At 49.7% G+C, this 16,096-nt stretch overlaps 4 protein-coding genes across 4 annotated transcripts; 3 read left to right on the top strand and 1 right to left on the bottom strand.

Annotated features, from left to right (window-relative positions):
• Positions 1-2,270: 2,270 nt before the first annotated feature.
• Positions 2,271-4,358, bottom strand: LOC125954618 (malignant fibrous histiocytoma-amplified sequence 1 homolog). Its single transcript, XM_049685077.1, has 2 exons — positions 3,899-4,358; positions 2,271-3,772 (listed from the first exon to the last, which is right to left on the bottom strand). The coding sequence occupies exons 1-2, from the start codon at positions 3,922-3,924 to the stop codon at positions 2,341-2,343; spliced, it is 1,458 nt and encodes a 485-aa protein (XP_049541034.1). The 5' UTR covers positions 3,925-4,358; the 3' UTR covers positions 2,271-2,340.
• A 3,034-nt stretch (positions 4,359-7,392) lies between these two features.
• LOC125955546 (odorant receptor 63a-like) lies at positions 7,393-10,050 on the top strand. Its single transcript, XM_049686679.1, has 8 exons — positions 7,393-7,626; positions 7,694-7,832; positions 7,895-8,080; positions 8,141-8,411; positions 8,497-8,602; positions 8,704-8,805; positions 8,954-9,109; positions 9,991-10,050. Exons 1-8 carry the CDS (start codon positions 7,393-7,395, stop codon positions 10,048-10,050), a joined length of 1,254 nt encoding a protein of 417 aa, XP_049542636.1.
• Positions 10,051-10,524: 474 nt separating this feature from the next.
• Positions 10,525-12,739, top strand: LOC125954597 (integrator complex subunit 9). The gene is made up of 3 exons (XM_049685040.1): positions 10,525-10,566; positions 10,655-10,846; positions 10,914-12,739. The coding sequence occupies exons 1-3, from the start codon at positions 10,558-10,560 to the stop codon at positions 12,705-12,707; spliced, it is 1,995 nt and encodes a 664-aa protein (XP_049540997.1). The 5' UTR covers positions 10,525-10,557; the 3' UTR covers positions 12,708-12,739.
• Positions 12,740-13,730: 991 nt separating this feature from the next.
• LOC125955545 (uncharacterized) lies at positions 13,731-14,396 on the top strand. The gene is made up of 2 exons (XM_049686678.1): positions 13,731-14,218; positions 14,279-14,396. Exons 1-2 carry the CDS (start codon positions 13,731-13,733, stop codon positions 14,394-14,396), a joined length of 606 nt encoding a protein of 201 aa, XP_049542635.1.
• The last annotated feature ends 1,700 nt before the right edge of the window (positions 14,397-16,096 follow it).

Raw genomic sequence — 16,096 nt, 5'->3', positions numbered from 1 at the left:
AATTTTGCTGCGCTTGAAGAATGCTTTGGTCTCCAACAACGCCGAGAAGCACTCTCAAATGGATACCGTTTGGATCAACGCCAACGCTGATGGAGGCGCATGGCAGCTTGTGATTTTTTTTAAATCCGTTTTACAAACTTGGTGGAATATTAATGTGTGAGAGACTACCATCCACTAAACTATTAGCTTGGTTTCCCGTTACCACCCTGCTACTGTGTACCTCTTTGTGAACGAACAGAACTGAAAGAAAACATTGAACATTACTTCATGCTTTTACGGCCATCCGGTTCCACAAATTATTCTTTCATAGGATGTTAGTCATTCCTGTATTTTCAAACTCTAGCTTCCTTTTAATTTTCATCCAATATTTCTCAATTAGTGCGATAAGCTGGGCACCATTTTCGTCAACTCGTCGTCCTTACTGTAATGGGACCGGCTCAAACCTGGCCAAGACATATCTGGGCAGTTAAAATCGTTCGTTGAGACACTCTTTTATGGTAGGGTGGTTCGTTAATAAACACGCTGGCCCATCGTGTGAAGTCACGTTTTTTTCGCATCTTACCCGCGAAAACAACAAATAAGTCGCGACCACCGGGAGTCCCACATAAAAAAACCCCACAAATTTAAACTGCGTAATTTCTAAGTGGTCGAAACTTTAATCAATGCATGCAGCTACTAATCATTCACAAATGATTCTAAACATAATTTCCAAATGTTGAACATCAATCCCATAAGACCATTGTCGTGGTTCATTGTAAGTAGAAGAAGCCAAATGCTTATTCTAAATATAGATTGATTAAAGTAAATATAGAAACATTTTTTTATGTATATACAGATTGATGCATGAAATGCATAACTTTGCATAAATATGCTCCTTCAGTGTGGGTGCCGGTTGAAGCCTTCATTCCGCTATAAATAGACCCATGCCACAGGAAGAATACTAGCGAAGGGGATGCGACTAGACGCGTGCGTTTCGTTTTCAATTTGCATTTCTGTGTTTATTCAAATTGCGTTTGCTACATGCTACACTACACACATAAACGTACACACACTCAAACAGTGTTACTATAAGTAATGGCAGGGCCGTTATCGTCGGAGGATCGGAGGATCGATTAGGAGCTGCGAGTTCCGTTGCGAGTACTCTTAGCGCTAAGGACTATCTCCCTCTATTCAATTCGGTCTCTCTGTTGCACTTTCTGTTTAGCTCTGTCCGTTACTACTAATCACCATTCATCAGTCAATGATAAATGCGTGTACCCCGGGTCACCACGCACACCCGGACCCAGACTCTGCTTATACTACTTGCAACAATAAATAGCTTAATGGCCTAAATGGATCGCGAATCCTGTCGTGAAGTGTTTGGTGCTCCTAAGCCTATAACCTGACTACATGGCGGTTCGCCGCCTACTGTGCATCACGTCACAACCGGCGCATTGTGACGTCAGCGAAAGAGTAGCAGCAGCAGCAGCAGCAGCAGCAACAGCTTTGTCATGACAGCGAAGGCAGTAGGGGCAGCAAAGGAAATATGTTTTCACAAACATCTCACTCTAGACTGGCGGTGATGTTTGACCTTTTTGGCATGGTTGTGCCTCTGCCTGCGGTGAAGCACGCCAGCAACCATCAGCGCTCAATCACGTGCCAGTGCTGGCCGCCTCTGCTGTTCACTGAAGTGACATAACGGATTTGTGACGTTTCAGTCCAATTGTGTGATGCTGCTGCTGCTGGTGGTGGTGCTTCGCTGTTCTCTATCACACAACTGGCTCGCAGACATACATTGGCACACCATGATGCGCCCTCATACACTCACTTGACGCTTCTTTGGTTTGGACCGGTGATCCTTATGGTTTTTGGGGGGGGAGGGGCGGATTCCAGCCGCCTAGGATACCATGCTACCGTGCTAAAGGAAGGTTGGGGAGGGGGGCCTGGAGTTTGTCGTCGAGGTCGAGGTCTCCATCGGATGAGAATGCCCAGTAAGCCCAGCCTGATAAGTACACTAGGCGTTCTCATCCTTACAGACCTCTGTCTCTCGCTCGTTCTCTCTCTCTCGCTTTCTCTCTTTCTCTTCTCTATCTCTTTCGTTCTCTCCCTCTCTCCCTACTTCTATTTCTTCCTCGCTGTAGAGCAAGATAGAGATGCATATGTGGGGGGGTCTTAACTAAATTGCGGAATCCCATGAGGAAGCTCCACGTGGATGAGATTACGTTTGATCGAGAAGCAGTTACATATAAATATAGCAGGAGAAAGGGAGAGACTAGAGTGGAGATAGGGACACAGAAAAAAAGGGCGAGAGAGTGAGAAAAAGAAGGAAAGAGAGTCGAAAACAGCTTACTTAGTGCGTCGTCAGACGTTCGCACCGAGACTGAACAGCTGCTGCAGCTTCTGCAGATCGTGCCGCAGCATCGCATTCTGCTCCTTGAGGAGCTGCAGCTCGAGCTTCGTATCGACCGAGTCCAGCCGGAGCTGCTCGACCTCCTGCTTCAGCTGCTCGTACTGTCGCACCTGTTGTCGCATGCTCTGGTTTTCGCTCGTTAGCTTCTGGTAGTCGCGCCGCAGTTTCACCATTTCGCTTGCCAACCGTTCGACCTGCGGCTGATCTCCGGCAGCACCGTTCCGTCCACTCACCTTGCCCCGATTCCCCGGGACGATGTCAGCTGTCCCTCCTCCTCCTACCAGTGCCAGGTCAGACAGCTGGGAGCGCAGCTCGTCCACCTCATCACCGAGCATCTGCAAGGTGCTTTGGGTGAAGTTCTCACTCGCGACCAGCCGATGCACCTCGTGGCGTGTCCGGTGCAGCTCCCTGGCCAGGTAGCGGGCATGTCCGTTCAGTTCGGTCGCATAGTTGCTGATGTACTGGTGCGATTTGCGGACGAGCGCAAACGGTTTGTTGTCGGTGCAGCAGACACCCTCGACCGAGCGATCCTTACAGTTGAACGCACTGTACGCCTTGTACTCCTGGACGCCCATCTTGCGCAGCTGCCCCAACACGTCGGCCAACGCTTCGCAGTGCCAATCGTTGTCGTAGATCTGCAGTGACCGCAACCGGGGTAACAGCGCCGGTAGGTTGTCATAGTTGTCCACGTACACCAGCGCATTGTTGGCGATATGGAGCTTCTCGAGGGCGGGCATCGCGCGCAGGATGCCCAGATCGAGGTAGGTGAGCCGGTTGTCATTCAGGTATAATACTGTCAGGGCCGGTAGCTTCTCGTGCCCGAGGGAGCTCTTCACCAGCGCCAGATTGTTGCTGGAGAGATCGAGGAGCCGCAATCGCTGCATGCGCTGCAACACGCACAGATCGAGCGTCCGGAGATCGTTGTGGCCTAGCTCGAGCACTTCCAGATGTTCGAAGTGCGAGATGTTGTCGATGTTACGCAGCCGGTTCTGGCTAAGCTCGAGCTTGCGCAGCAGCGGCACCGTGTCTGGATCGGCCGTGATGCTGCTGATTCGGTTCTTCTCCGCGTCGAGCGTCAGCAGCCGCGCGTCGATGTGAATGCTGTGCAGCTGCATCCACCAGACGCGCAGCTCCTGCAGCTGACGGAATGCACTGTACAGCCGTGTCGGCAGCATGAACATGCTCGAGTCACGGAACTTTACCCGCGTCACCGGTCCAGCACCATCAGTCACAACCGGCGGTTCCAGCTGGACCTCTTGCGCCTGCTCGACCGTCTCGATGTGGACACCCTGGAAGATGCAGAATCCATCGGAGCCGACGGTACAGGTGTACTTCAGGCAGCAGCACAGCTGCGTACGCATCATGATCAACACTAGCAGCACACTGGACGCAGGTTGAAAGAAGAATAAAAAAGGGGGGCGAAGAACAAAAGAACATTTCGTTAGGACACCATTTGGACTGCCTGGCAGGTAACTAACAAACATCACCGAGAATACAAGGATCACTTACGAGGTATCCGCTATTCCGAGGTGCATGGTCACTGTTCACGGTTGCAAATGCGTTCCAGATCGTTCTCAATTATCTCACAAACACAATTATCTTCCGCGCACTCGCACACTCCCTCGTTGATGCTTCTTCGAATTGTTCTTAATCTACGGAAGTCCTTAAATCAGGCCAATGGCCAACCACACTCCCTTACCACACGCACACGCACTTTATTGATGATCTGGGAAGATGATCCTAATATAATCCAACGCACAGGAAACACCGTCTTCTACAACTCAGCTCGGAAACATTTCCATTCTTCTTCGATGAGTAGCACTGTCCGATCGGGATCATGACACCGGCATCGCACCAGTGCGCACCGTCCGTTATCAGCAGTGCGTCCGGGTTTACCCGGTAGAACGGTCCTGGAATCTGGCACACCGTGAAGTACACACAGACACACACACGCGCAGAGAAACAGACGCACAGACGACGAGTTTGGTCCAGCCAATCACGTGGTAACCGTCCCGATTTGGACGCGCCTTCAGTCAACAGCACAGGTTGCCTCCAGACCAGCTGAAGATTCGCACAGCGAGTGACTTGATAGCGCATGGGACGAACGCTTTTATAAACGACCAGGTCCCTCCATCCTTCCTTCTCCTCTCGGTACCACCTCGTGATACGCGAGCTTTTGCTTCGCATCGTGGCTCTTCCTTACTTACTCTCGCTCGCTCGCTGCTTGGTTGCTCGGTTGCTTGCTCGCTCTCTCGTTCATGCGAAACCCTTTCGGCGCGTCCCGGGACGCTAGTATAGGGCATTAGTGCCGGTGGTTACTACTAGAGGCGTGCCTGCCTGTTGGTGGGCAGCTTGATGCGATGATAAGACTTCGTGCCGTTCTCGGAACCAATCGGAGAGACGGTCACTGTGTGTGACACTCGATGATCGCCCTTGGCAGGATTTTCGCGCCGCACAGCGCTACCCGATGCAGCGCGTGAGTGGCGCGAGTCGCAGATCGTAGTAGGTGCATCGTAGGTTGCTGGGTTGCACCGCCTGCTGTGGTACCACCAAATTTGTCCACAAGCGGGCCACATCAAATAATGATTCGTCAGAAGCCCGAAGTCAAACGATACACCATTAACCGGGTAACGGGACATCTGGAGCCACTCACAATGTGCTAATTGAACACGTGCTTCTCGGGTGGCGGGATTCGGGGAACTGGAACAAAACCAGCGGCACTAGCGGGTGTCTATTTCTAGACTCCTGCGCTATTATCCAGCTCTAGTGCTTTTTTCCCCCGCTGGGAGCTACTTCTCGCTAGTTACTGAGTGCATCACCGGGAGAAATGTTCGCGCGAATGGCCATCCCTAAAATGGTATTCCAATTTACTGTCTCCGGCCATTGATTGAACTATTCACACGCGCTCGATTGTCCGATGACAGCATGACACCTTGTGATGCTGGTAGGAATGTGGCCGGCGCTAATCATCTATGCTAACACACGCCGGTGCGTGGCCGCGTGGTGAAGCGTCTACCCGACACGCGCCATTAGAATGATTGGCGTGGCGAGTGGGTTGTGTCCTCTTAAATGGCCTACGTAGGGATCGCAGGACCTTCCTCTATTACAGCACTGTGGAGCACTTTGGACTGCAATGACCGCACGAGCACATGTCCGATCGAATGACACCGTTTCAAAGGTTTCTCCATCCATCGTCACGCATCACGGGAGTCGACACGGGTTCCAACTGCCTACTGCGGTGGCTGCTGTGGCTCGATCAATGTTATCTCTGGCTTTGCGGTGGACAGGTCAGTGAGGGAAGCCTGTCAGTGCGACAGACTCAGCATTACATTCGCCTTCTCTTATCGGGGCAATCTGGTGCCCGATACCGAACCGGTGATTTGCCTCGAGGGCCCTGGAATGCAGCAGCATTGTCTTATCGTCCCATCCTCCGTGCCCAAGAATCCGGTCGTCCGTCGTGCCATCTGAGGGGGGGAGGGGATTTTTGCGAGGCGAATCAATCAATTCCGAGACGCACTCGCTAGTGTGGTGACCATATCTGCCGCAGACCGGCTGTCAGCTGTTCGGCGATTTTACCCATCTGCCCCTCGGACTACTTCAGACTACTGTTCTCGTCATTTTTCGCAAATTCGCGATCTGGATTAATCTAAACTCTGGTTTCATAGCTAATGTTGCGTTGCGTGTTGCTTCTAACATCAGTGTGAGTCAGCCCTGGGGCGGGTCGGCAGGAATGCATTGACGTACTGTCCCTCTTGGATCGGCGTGCTACAATTTGTGTTCCCGTTTCGCTTGAACAAACACCCAAGAGAGCTCGACGGCCGACGAGGTGACGAGTAATTGCACTCAATAGGCATAATGGAGGGGGAGGTGGGGGTCGAGGTGCTTACGTTGGAGAGGGTGGGCGAGATTTTACAAATTTTTACACCCGTACAACTTGCCCGGGTACATACTAAACGGTTTTGATTGATCAGCGTTTGACGCAAATGGGCCACCATGAGGCTTTATGGTTGGCCGGACCGGAGGTGGTGGTCACCTGTGGTGACATGATGAGGTTATTTTTAATTTAGTTTAAACTTAGGTTCGGCAGAAGGCAGATGAATCGCTTGCAGATCCATGAGCTCAGCAGGTAGCAGCAGGTAGCAGTAGGGGTAGGGTTGGCAGAAGACGTCATTCGGGCACGGGCTACCACCTAGAGGTGCGTTGGTCAATTGACGAGGCGACCGACTGTCTCACGCACCAGCGTGGCATCCACTTGTGCAGGCTTCGATGCACTCTGTTGACACGCGGGCTTAACACTGACACCACGCGGTACGCTACGCACGTTGAACCGGAACTCGTTTAGTGGCGACGAGTGAGCAAGCTAGACGAATGTTGTTCAAACAATGCTAGATAGTTGTTTGCTCTACCGTACGCCGTTTATCTTCACAGCCTCACCGCGTGGTAATCCAGCTACTTCCTCTAGGAAACAAGAACTACCACTCGATGACGAAATCCAGTTTCCCGTGTGGGCTTCTACCCGATCTCGTCATCAATGTGCTATTATCTGTGTCCATTCGGAATGTTGCTGGATCTACTTACAATAGCTATTACTAGCATTCGCACCGTTGCCGTTGGTTGCTAACGTAAAACCGAAAGGTGATGCGGATGACTAAGTGGCAAAGAGCGTAAAGAAATGACCAATTCATTATCAGTGGCTTGCGTCATGTGTGAAATCGTTTGATCGCTGGTTTGGCCCCGAAGCTTCTGGCGGGCGTGATTATGCAGGTGCTAATGTTCTCACGGTATAAGCATCGCCAGATTCGCGTGGTACAGTAGGAAGCGTTTAGCGTCCCGGCAATTTAATCAGGCCCTCAGGATATCGAGGCAGATGTCGGCTTGCAATTTTAAACAAGAAGCTTGTGAGCATAAAACAGAATGGATGAGTATGCACCTAGCGGGGTATATAAGTAGGCACTGCTTTGTGCGGTCTTCAGCTCATTCATTGCTTCGCTTTCACCTGCAAAATGGAGCAATATCGACTGGTGAAGGATCACGCCGAAAATATCCGCCGCAGCAGCTACTGGCTCCGTAAGACGTCCTTTTTATTGGGTATTTGGCCTGCGGAGCTACTACCATCGCTTAGCATTCGTTGGTACCGAGTGTTGTACCGGTTCACGCTGATCATCCATTGGATCAACACTTATCTGCAGCTGCTTTTCTTCTGCCATAATCTGGGCAATCTGAATCTGGTCGTGCAGGTAAGCCGATCGCCGGAATGGTGGAGTGTTGCAAATGGCAATGAAAAACAATCAATACCGTTCGCAGGGTCTGTGCTCCTTTGTCAGTATCACGACAACCGGCATCAAGTGTATGCGAATTTACGCGTACGAACACGAAATCGCTCGCATCTGGCAGACGATCGAGAGTGGGATTCTGTTGCGAAAGATTCGCTTTCTGGCCAAAGGTTTGCACGCCCTGTGCACTAGCACCTATGGAAAAATATCTTTTGGTATTTCATCGTTACAGGCGTTAATAACAAGAACATCTTTGCACAGTTCGACGACATTACCGGTCGCATGTGGAAGGAAGTGCACCTGAATCTGCGTTTCTATACGTTTATGGTTGGGGCGGTTGCGTCATCCTATTCGATCATACCGTTGGGCAGCTATCTGTACCATCAGGTGCAAGGACACGCGTTTAATCGAAGTCTCGGTAAGTTCGTACCATCGCACTATGCAGCCATTACCCACCAGAGGCTTATTGATATAATAGTCTACAACACATATTATCCATATATACAAACGGTTAAATATCGGTCACCGCTTTATGAGCTACTGTTCTGCTCCGAGTCGATATCTGGTTACTCTACCTGGGCCGGTGTCGTCGCCTTCGATGCACTGTACATCGTGTTCGTCCTGTATGCGACCTCCCTGGTGCGGTTGCTCAACGAGCTCATGCAGGAAACGACCAATCCGACCTTTACCGTTCGCGAGAAGGCTTTCTTCTTGCGCGAATGCTTGCTGCATCACGGTCGAGTGATAAGGTAGGGGGTGTTGAGATTGAACCAAACATCGGTCACGGTAATCTATTTCGATCATACTTTGGGTTCTTTTGGTTCCATCCATCAGGTTCGTCCAGCAAATTGATGAAATATTCTCTCCGCTGCTGCTGCTGCAGCTGTTCACCAGTACCGCCATTATCTGCGTGATAGCATTTGCGACTACCTTCAGCAAGGTAACTATACTGCATTCCTCAACAGTGGTCGATGAATCATCGATGAATGCTCCCAGTGATCCTGTATTGATTGGTATGCTTTGCTGCTCCCCGAACCGAAGGACGCAGGCGATTCGCAAACGATTCTGATGGTGCTCTACCTGATAACCGCGGTTTATCAACTGTTCCAGTTCTGCTGGTACGGCCAGCGGCTCCAGAACGAGGTATGGGGGGATGCTGGCAGTTAATGGTGTTGATTACTTCGCACTTGGTAGAAAATTCAGGTCAATGTAGACAGAATGGGACCATCGAGATGTTCCAATTTACTTGTTTCCTACTGTTCTTCTCCCTTGTTTTTCATTGCCATTCCAGAGCAACGATCTACCGGTGGCCGTGTACAACGCACGTTGGGAGTTGTGCAGCCGAGAGTTCCAGCGCTCCCACCAAATCCTGCTCCTGTACAGCCAGTGCCGTATCGAGCTACACGCCTGGAGCTTCTCTGCCATGTCGCTGGAGACATTCTCGGGCGTAAGTGATCGAAACGACGGGGCTGTTGTGCACACGACAGTGCCACACCTCCAGCAGGGCTCATCATCATCATCATCACCATACCGGCCGATGACGAGCTACCCTATCTCAATCTCTTATCAACTAACTGCCTTCCTTCTCTTTGCCGTCCCGTCGCCTCCAACACACATCGGACAGATAATCAAAAGTGCAGCCTCCTACTTCACCGTTCTGCAGTCCCTGGCTGAAGAGTAGTGCCTGCCGGTCACTCGCACCGGATTGCGCCCTCACCCCATTCATTCCTGCTACTGCTTCTGTCCATCCTTTGCGCTCATTGTTGTAGCCCTGCACGGAACCTTGTCCTCATTCGTCTGCGAACTCCGGTTTGGTGCAGAAATCGAGGCTTTCGTAACCACCGGTCAAAGTACAGACGATCCAACATGCGCGCGCGCGCGTCGCGAAACAAACCACGATAAGCTGCGACGACACATGTCACGCGTTTTCGTAGCAGAGGTCGCTGTCTTTGGATAAAACCCATATTTACCATTCCCCCCGCTATCCCGGATCTTACTCGAACCCGGAGGTGGTCCACTTTTCCACGTTGCGTTATCGTTTGCGCCAATACAGCTGGGAGGCACGGTTTAATAATGATCAATCAGTTCCTTACTGGTAATGGGGCTCGGTAGCGGTGCGTGCGGCAGGTGGGCAGGTTCGCGGGTTCGAGGTATCATAGGTTACCGCACAATCACAGCTACATGATACAGGGCCGAGCATGGTAGATCGCGCTTTAATCCCTGTCGGATTACAGAGGAACAAGCTGCATAAAACAACGATACGCCAGCTTTACAGGTCAGTTTAATTAACAATAGCATTAACTTTGTTTTCCGATGCCCTGTGGCCAGGTGTGGGGCCTCTATCTCTTCAGCCCCCCGGGCGATGACCAGTCGGAACTCGGTGATTGATTCGCGTCCGGTGACGCACAGGCACCAATGACGCACACCTGTTTGATTCTAGCTTATAGAACACCGGGGAACACCTCATTAAAACAACCGAGAGAGGGTTAATAAAGATAAATTAATTGGAATATTTCCTTGCCAGCGTGCATCTGTGGAAAGTTTAGAGAAGTATGCTCAAAAGGGGAAGAACCTTTTACGGTCGATGTGCAATTAAGAAGTATCAATGATGATGATTCAACAAGGCTTCTGTAGTCCTTCTCTAGTCTACACGCAATTCTTTATAGGGACAGTATTGTTTGGAGGAGTTTAATGGATAATCAAGAACTGCCGCCTCGACCACCAGAAACGCTTTCAACCGTCAATTCAATTTGTAGAGGTTTCACTGTAATCTTGTATGAACCTTGGTTGCTGCATTTGTTATGGATGAACCTTGGTCACTCGCGATGTCAAATTTTGTTTACGTTTGCGGCGGTTGCGGCGGTTTCGTTTTTTTTGCCGGAGCCGGAATTCAAGATGAAACTGGTAAAAATTAATTGAATTATCCCAGAAAATAGGAAAATAACTCCTTCAAAATGTTGTCCCTTAATTGCAACATCTGTTTCCGTTCTAGTACGCGCTTAGCGGGGATCCGGCCAAGCCATGCTACGTGCTGAGCTTCAAAGGTTTGATGATTATGTTGGATTGCGGTTTGTCGATCAGCTCGGTACTGAATTTTCTTCCGCTGCCACTCGTACAAAGTTCCAAGTTTCAGTGTTTGCCAAACTGGAACTGCCGTGATTCAGATATTCAGCTAGAGGACGGGGTAAGGCTTTCTTTTCGACGGCCGAGCAGAGTCAGCCGAGTTAACGACTTCTCACTGTCCTTCGTAGGAAATCAAAGAATGTTGCGGATGTGCATTCGTCAACTCGGCGCCCGAGTTCGTGCCTCCGTTGGAGAAGCTGATCGATTTCTCGGAGATCGATGTGATTCTCATATCGAACTATACAAACATGCTGGCTCTGCCGTACATCACGGAGGGAACGGGTTTCTGCGGAACGGTGTACGCCACCGAACCGACACTCCAGATCGGTCGCTTCTTTCTCGAGGAATTGGTGGAGTACATTGAGGCTTCACCGAAGGAGAGCACGGCAAAGATGTGGAAAGAGCTCGAACATCAGCTGCCCGCACCACTGAACGAAGTGTTCAAACCGAAGAACTGGCGCCATCTGTTCAGCATGGACGCGGTAAACAAGAGCTTGGCGCGAGTGCAGATGACGGGCTACGATCAGAAGCTGGACATTTACGGGGCACTGCAAGTGACACCGATCAGTTCGGGGTTTTGCCTTGGATCGAGCAACTGGACCATCATGTCGGGGCAGGAGAAAATAGCTTACATCAGTGGATCCTCCACGTTGACCACCCATCCAAGACCGATCAATCAGGCAGCGCTAAAGTACTCTGATGTCGTAATCATGACGGGACTAACGCAAGCTCCGCATGTCAATCCGGATGCAATGCTCGGTGAACTGTGCATGAACGTGATGATGACACTGCGTAACGGTGGATCCGTGCTAATTCCCTGCTATCCTTCCGGTGTCGTGTACGATCTGTTCGAGTGTCTCTCGGTCAGCCTCGACAACCAGGGCTTCACACAGATACCGATGTTCTTCATCTCACCCGTCGCCGATAGCTCACTGGCGTACTCGAACATTCTGGCCGAATGGCTATCGACGTCGAAGCAGAATAAGGTCTACATTCCCGACGAACCATTTCCACACGCGAGTCTTGTGAAGAACTCAAAGCTGAAGCACTTCAAGCACATCGACTCCGAAGGATTCAGTACCGAGTTCCGGCAACCGTGTGTGGTATTCTGTGGCCATCCGAGTCTGCGGTTCGGTGATGCCGTACATTTCGTTGAGCTTTGGGGATCGAATCCACTGCACACGATCATCTTCACCGAACCCGATTTCCCGTACCTACAGGCACTGGCCCCCTACCAGCCGCTCGCGATAAAGACGGTCTTTTGTCCGATCGAAACGTCACTCAACTTCCAACAGGCCAACAAACTCATTAAGGAGCTGAAACCGGGCGTACTGGTGATCCCGGAGAACTACACCCAACCACCGGCGATCGCACCGCAAAAGCTCGATCTCGTCATCGATCAGCCGCCGGAGAAGATGATCATCAAATTCAAACGTGGCGAGGTGATTAAACTGCCGCTGAAACGTAAACGAGGCCGTGTCTACCTGAACCCCAAGATGGCAAAGGGCATCATACCGCAGGAGGTGAAACCGGGAGTCACCGTGTCAACGGTGACGGGTGTGCTGCAGGTTAAGGACAACATTCACGATCTGCTGCCACTGGACGCGGTAAAGGATGAGATGGAAGAGTCGTCCTCCAAGGGTAAGAGTACCGGACCACCTCAACCTCACACTCAGCTGCGAAAGATCCGCTACGAGTGGGGTACGCTCGATATCAACCTATTGCTGAAGAAGCTGGCCCAGGATGGGTTTAGTGACATCAAGGTGGAACAGGGCGGTCCGGACGAGGTGACGCTTGTACTGCCGAGCGAAGATACGATCATCAAGGTGAGTGAAAAGACCACCGAGATCGTGTGCGGAGGAAAGCAAAGTTTGCGGCTCAAGCTGCGCGATCTGTTGCTACAGTGTGTGCAGAGTTTCTAGGTGGTCATCGATGAATTTTGAATAAATGATGACGAATGGTTGTAAAATTATTCCTTGTAGTATGCTTTATTTCATTAGTCATTAATAATATTAGAAATTAGTCATTAATACCGTGGAAGCATGTCCTCCCAGCTGTACACGAACATCTCAATCCGCACACAGAACACACGCCGGCCGTGACTAACACCGGATAGATCGATGCGCCAGATCTTACTAACATGCGGAGAGAAGTAGCTTTCGAATGGCCATGAAATGGAAATGTAAATCAATTTTCCTAGTTACCTCAAACTTATAGATCAATCCACTTACCGGAAGGGTTTATAATCCAACAGTATATCCACGTAACGATATATTCCTTCTGACAGTGGGCACCTCAGCTCGGGAATACTATGGTTTAGGATCTCCCGGAAGATACTGCGGCTTAGCGAACCATTAGAGAAGAGCTCACATATATCACCAATCGTAACCGGTGGTTCAATAAACGGTCGGCACTGCGTTTCATTGTGGCAGATCGCGATCGTGACCGTTGCCTCGAGCGGACCGGCGGTAATATTGCGCCGCACGGTCAACACACCGCTCACGATGTAGTGTGTGTTGTTTTGCTGAGCAATCCGTGCATCGGCCAGATAGATCGCTAAATGGCGCTGACCTTCACACTGGCCAACACGGCGTAAGAACAGAGAATGCTTTAAATCCGCATCAAGTCCGGACTTGATGCCGTTGAAAAAGTATTGCTCGCTCATGTGCGTCAACCACGTGATCGCTACTAGCACCGCTAATTGAAGTCCGTTCTGCTTGAACATAATTTCGGCAATGAACCGGCCGGCCTCATTATAAACGGTTCGATGATACCGAGTCGTTCTGTACGTTTGGGCTCATTACCGCAGTCAACTGTGATCCTCATCTGATCTGTGATCCCGCATCTGACATGATTAAAGGATAATTGGACAAACGGCGACTTGTGTAATTGATCTAGGCTCGATGGCTTTACCGGATCGTTCATTTGCACCTCGTTCATCAACGATGCGAGATCGACTTTTGTGTGTGGTGCTAGTGGTACTCGGTGTTCCCATTGCACCGATCTGGTCGCAGGACATTTTCTCCATGCTCCCAGTACCTTCGTTGGGAGTGTTTGGACGCAGGAAACTCTTCATCACACGCGTTGGCCAATGCTTGGGCAAGAAGAATCTACCGATATACGTGCCCGATATGCGCATTGCTGCGCATAATCGGACGGCGTATGTCGTCAGCGGTGAAGTTCAATTTCGGGAAAACTTCCTCGACGGGTACAAGTTGTCGGTGGTGGTAAAACAGTGTGACGATATGCGGGCCACAATCAACTGCCGGCCTTTTCTGAACAACAACGCCAACAGTGATGGCTGCGGATTGCTGAGCGCCGCCGGTACGATGTACACCGTGTACTTGCGCAACTTCAAACCTAAACTGCAGTGTCCTTTCTGGAACGGAACGTACGTTATGGGAGAAACGTTGGTAGATGACGGATTGGTCAAGTAAGTCACCTGGCTATTAGTATCCTACGCTCTTACTTATCTTACGAGACACACTTTCAGATATTTACCAGGAGCTGGAAGTACCTTTTGGGAGGTGCGGATGACGGGTCGTGTGAAGGAACGAATGATATTCTGCGTCGTAATGCATTTGAATGTTCGTCCGAAGAGAAAACCGTAGGATGCCCTCTGCTGTTTTAGCTAGTGGTGAAAGTGTCTAACATTAGCTTCATGGTATAATGGAACATCATTTGTTTTTATGAATAAAAACAAGTCGATTTGTAATTAATTAGAAACTTTGTTTAGAAGGTCTAGTACTCCAATCCATTCTCAAGTTGTCCACAAATAGAACAGATCACAGATACCTTCGGAATACAGCAGACGCAGGATTGTTCATCGTAGCCAAATCAGGGGGAGTATCAAAATGGCATTCAATAGTCTAAAGGTATTCTTTTAAAAAAGGTGTAATAACATATTTTCTAACCTAGAATCTTTTCCTGAGACAGGTTTCATTGGAAAACATATACGAAACATTCACGCCATGGGAGGCCGCTAACAACATCGATATGCAATCGATTGTGCTCCTTGTGCTCGGGATTGGACTCTTCTACTTCATCTTGAGCATCGTCTTACGCATCATCTCACTTCTCTTTTGGCCCCTGGCTATCGTTATTGGCTTTATGGTAGGTTTTTGGGTAAAGGTTGAACACGAAATGTACATAATTATATCCATGGCTATTTCTATTCAATCCACCCAGTTTCTATCCAGTGACAATTTCTACGAAGCATTCGTCGAAGGCTCGCAGTGTTTGAATAGCTGTATAGCGAATGCGGAAACTCCAAAGACCTAACTAGGGTTTCATAAAGCAAATCAATAAGATTCGAATAAATTTTCCTACACGGAATAAATCTCTTTATTTGTCATGAGACGGAGTGTTCCATTCATTCAGGCGTACACCAGTTAGAAACAGAGATAATTCAACTTTTCCAGAAAGGCATCATAGGCTGCTACCATGAATTGGAGAAAATAAATCATAAGAACGCCTGTCAGCTATCAGCATATTTTGCAAAACAGGAGAAAAGAAAATAGAAACCAATTACTTGAAATACTCGATACTATTATTTTGAACTGAACATACCTCAAAAATGAATCCAAAAAAGGTTAACATCCATCCTACGTAAGCCACTATAATTTGAATGAAGAACAGTAAAAAGTACCACGTGAAAGCAACCAATGGCTGCAACCAGACGAAAATTCCAATCATCTCGCTGCAATAATCGTGGCCCTTTCCAGAAGTTGGATGTAGTCGGAAGAATGTGGCTAATTTCATGTAACCAAAATCATAGCATGCTCGAATGGGTTTAGATAAATCCAAAGCAATCGACTACTAGATTTCTTTGATCACTTTTTACCGGATTATTTGGATTTGAATCCCATGACAACCACGACCCGAAACTTGTTGCATTCCCGTGCGCCACCGGTCGAATCCAAAACTCGTCACTCGCGACAACCCCATACGCCTCAGTAGGCTCGAAGAGCGCAGGACACTCCACCGGGCTAGTAGTTTGACGGTTCCACCGGAATGTAAACAAATCTCCAATGTCCTTTCTCCTGCCCCTCCCCCTTTTCCGCCCGGCTCCACCATAGAACCATGCGCTTGTTGTCATTCCTTGGCGGCGCACGTGCTCCAGCCCGCTCGCAGCGAGAGAGTATGCGCACGTTCGCGCCCTTTGCTGGCGAGCCACACATGTTGATTGTTTACTATCTGCACCATGTACTACCGCGTGGCCATCCTTGGCGGGACGCAAGACTGATGGCGTTGAGTGAGGCAAGATGCCACAGCAGACTTGCTCCGAACTGCGCAGGACCGACCGACAAAT

Source organism: Anopheles darlingi, chromosome 3 (assembly GCF_943734745.1).
Source record: "Anopheles darlingi chromosome 3, idAnoDarlMG_H_01, whole genome shotgun sequence".
NCBI lineage: Eukaryota > Metazoa > Arthropoda > Insecta > Diptera > Culicidae > Anopheles > Anopheles darlingi.
Note: the sequence above shows the minus strand (reverse complement) of the source record. Positions and strands in the feature narration are given on the sequence as shown.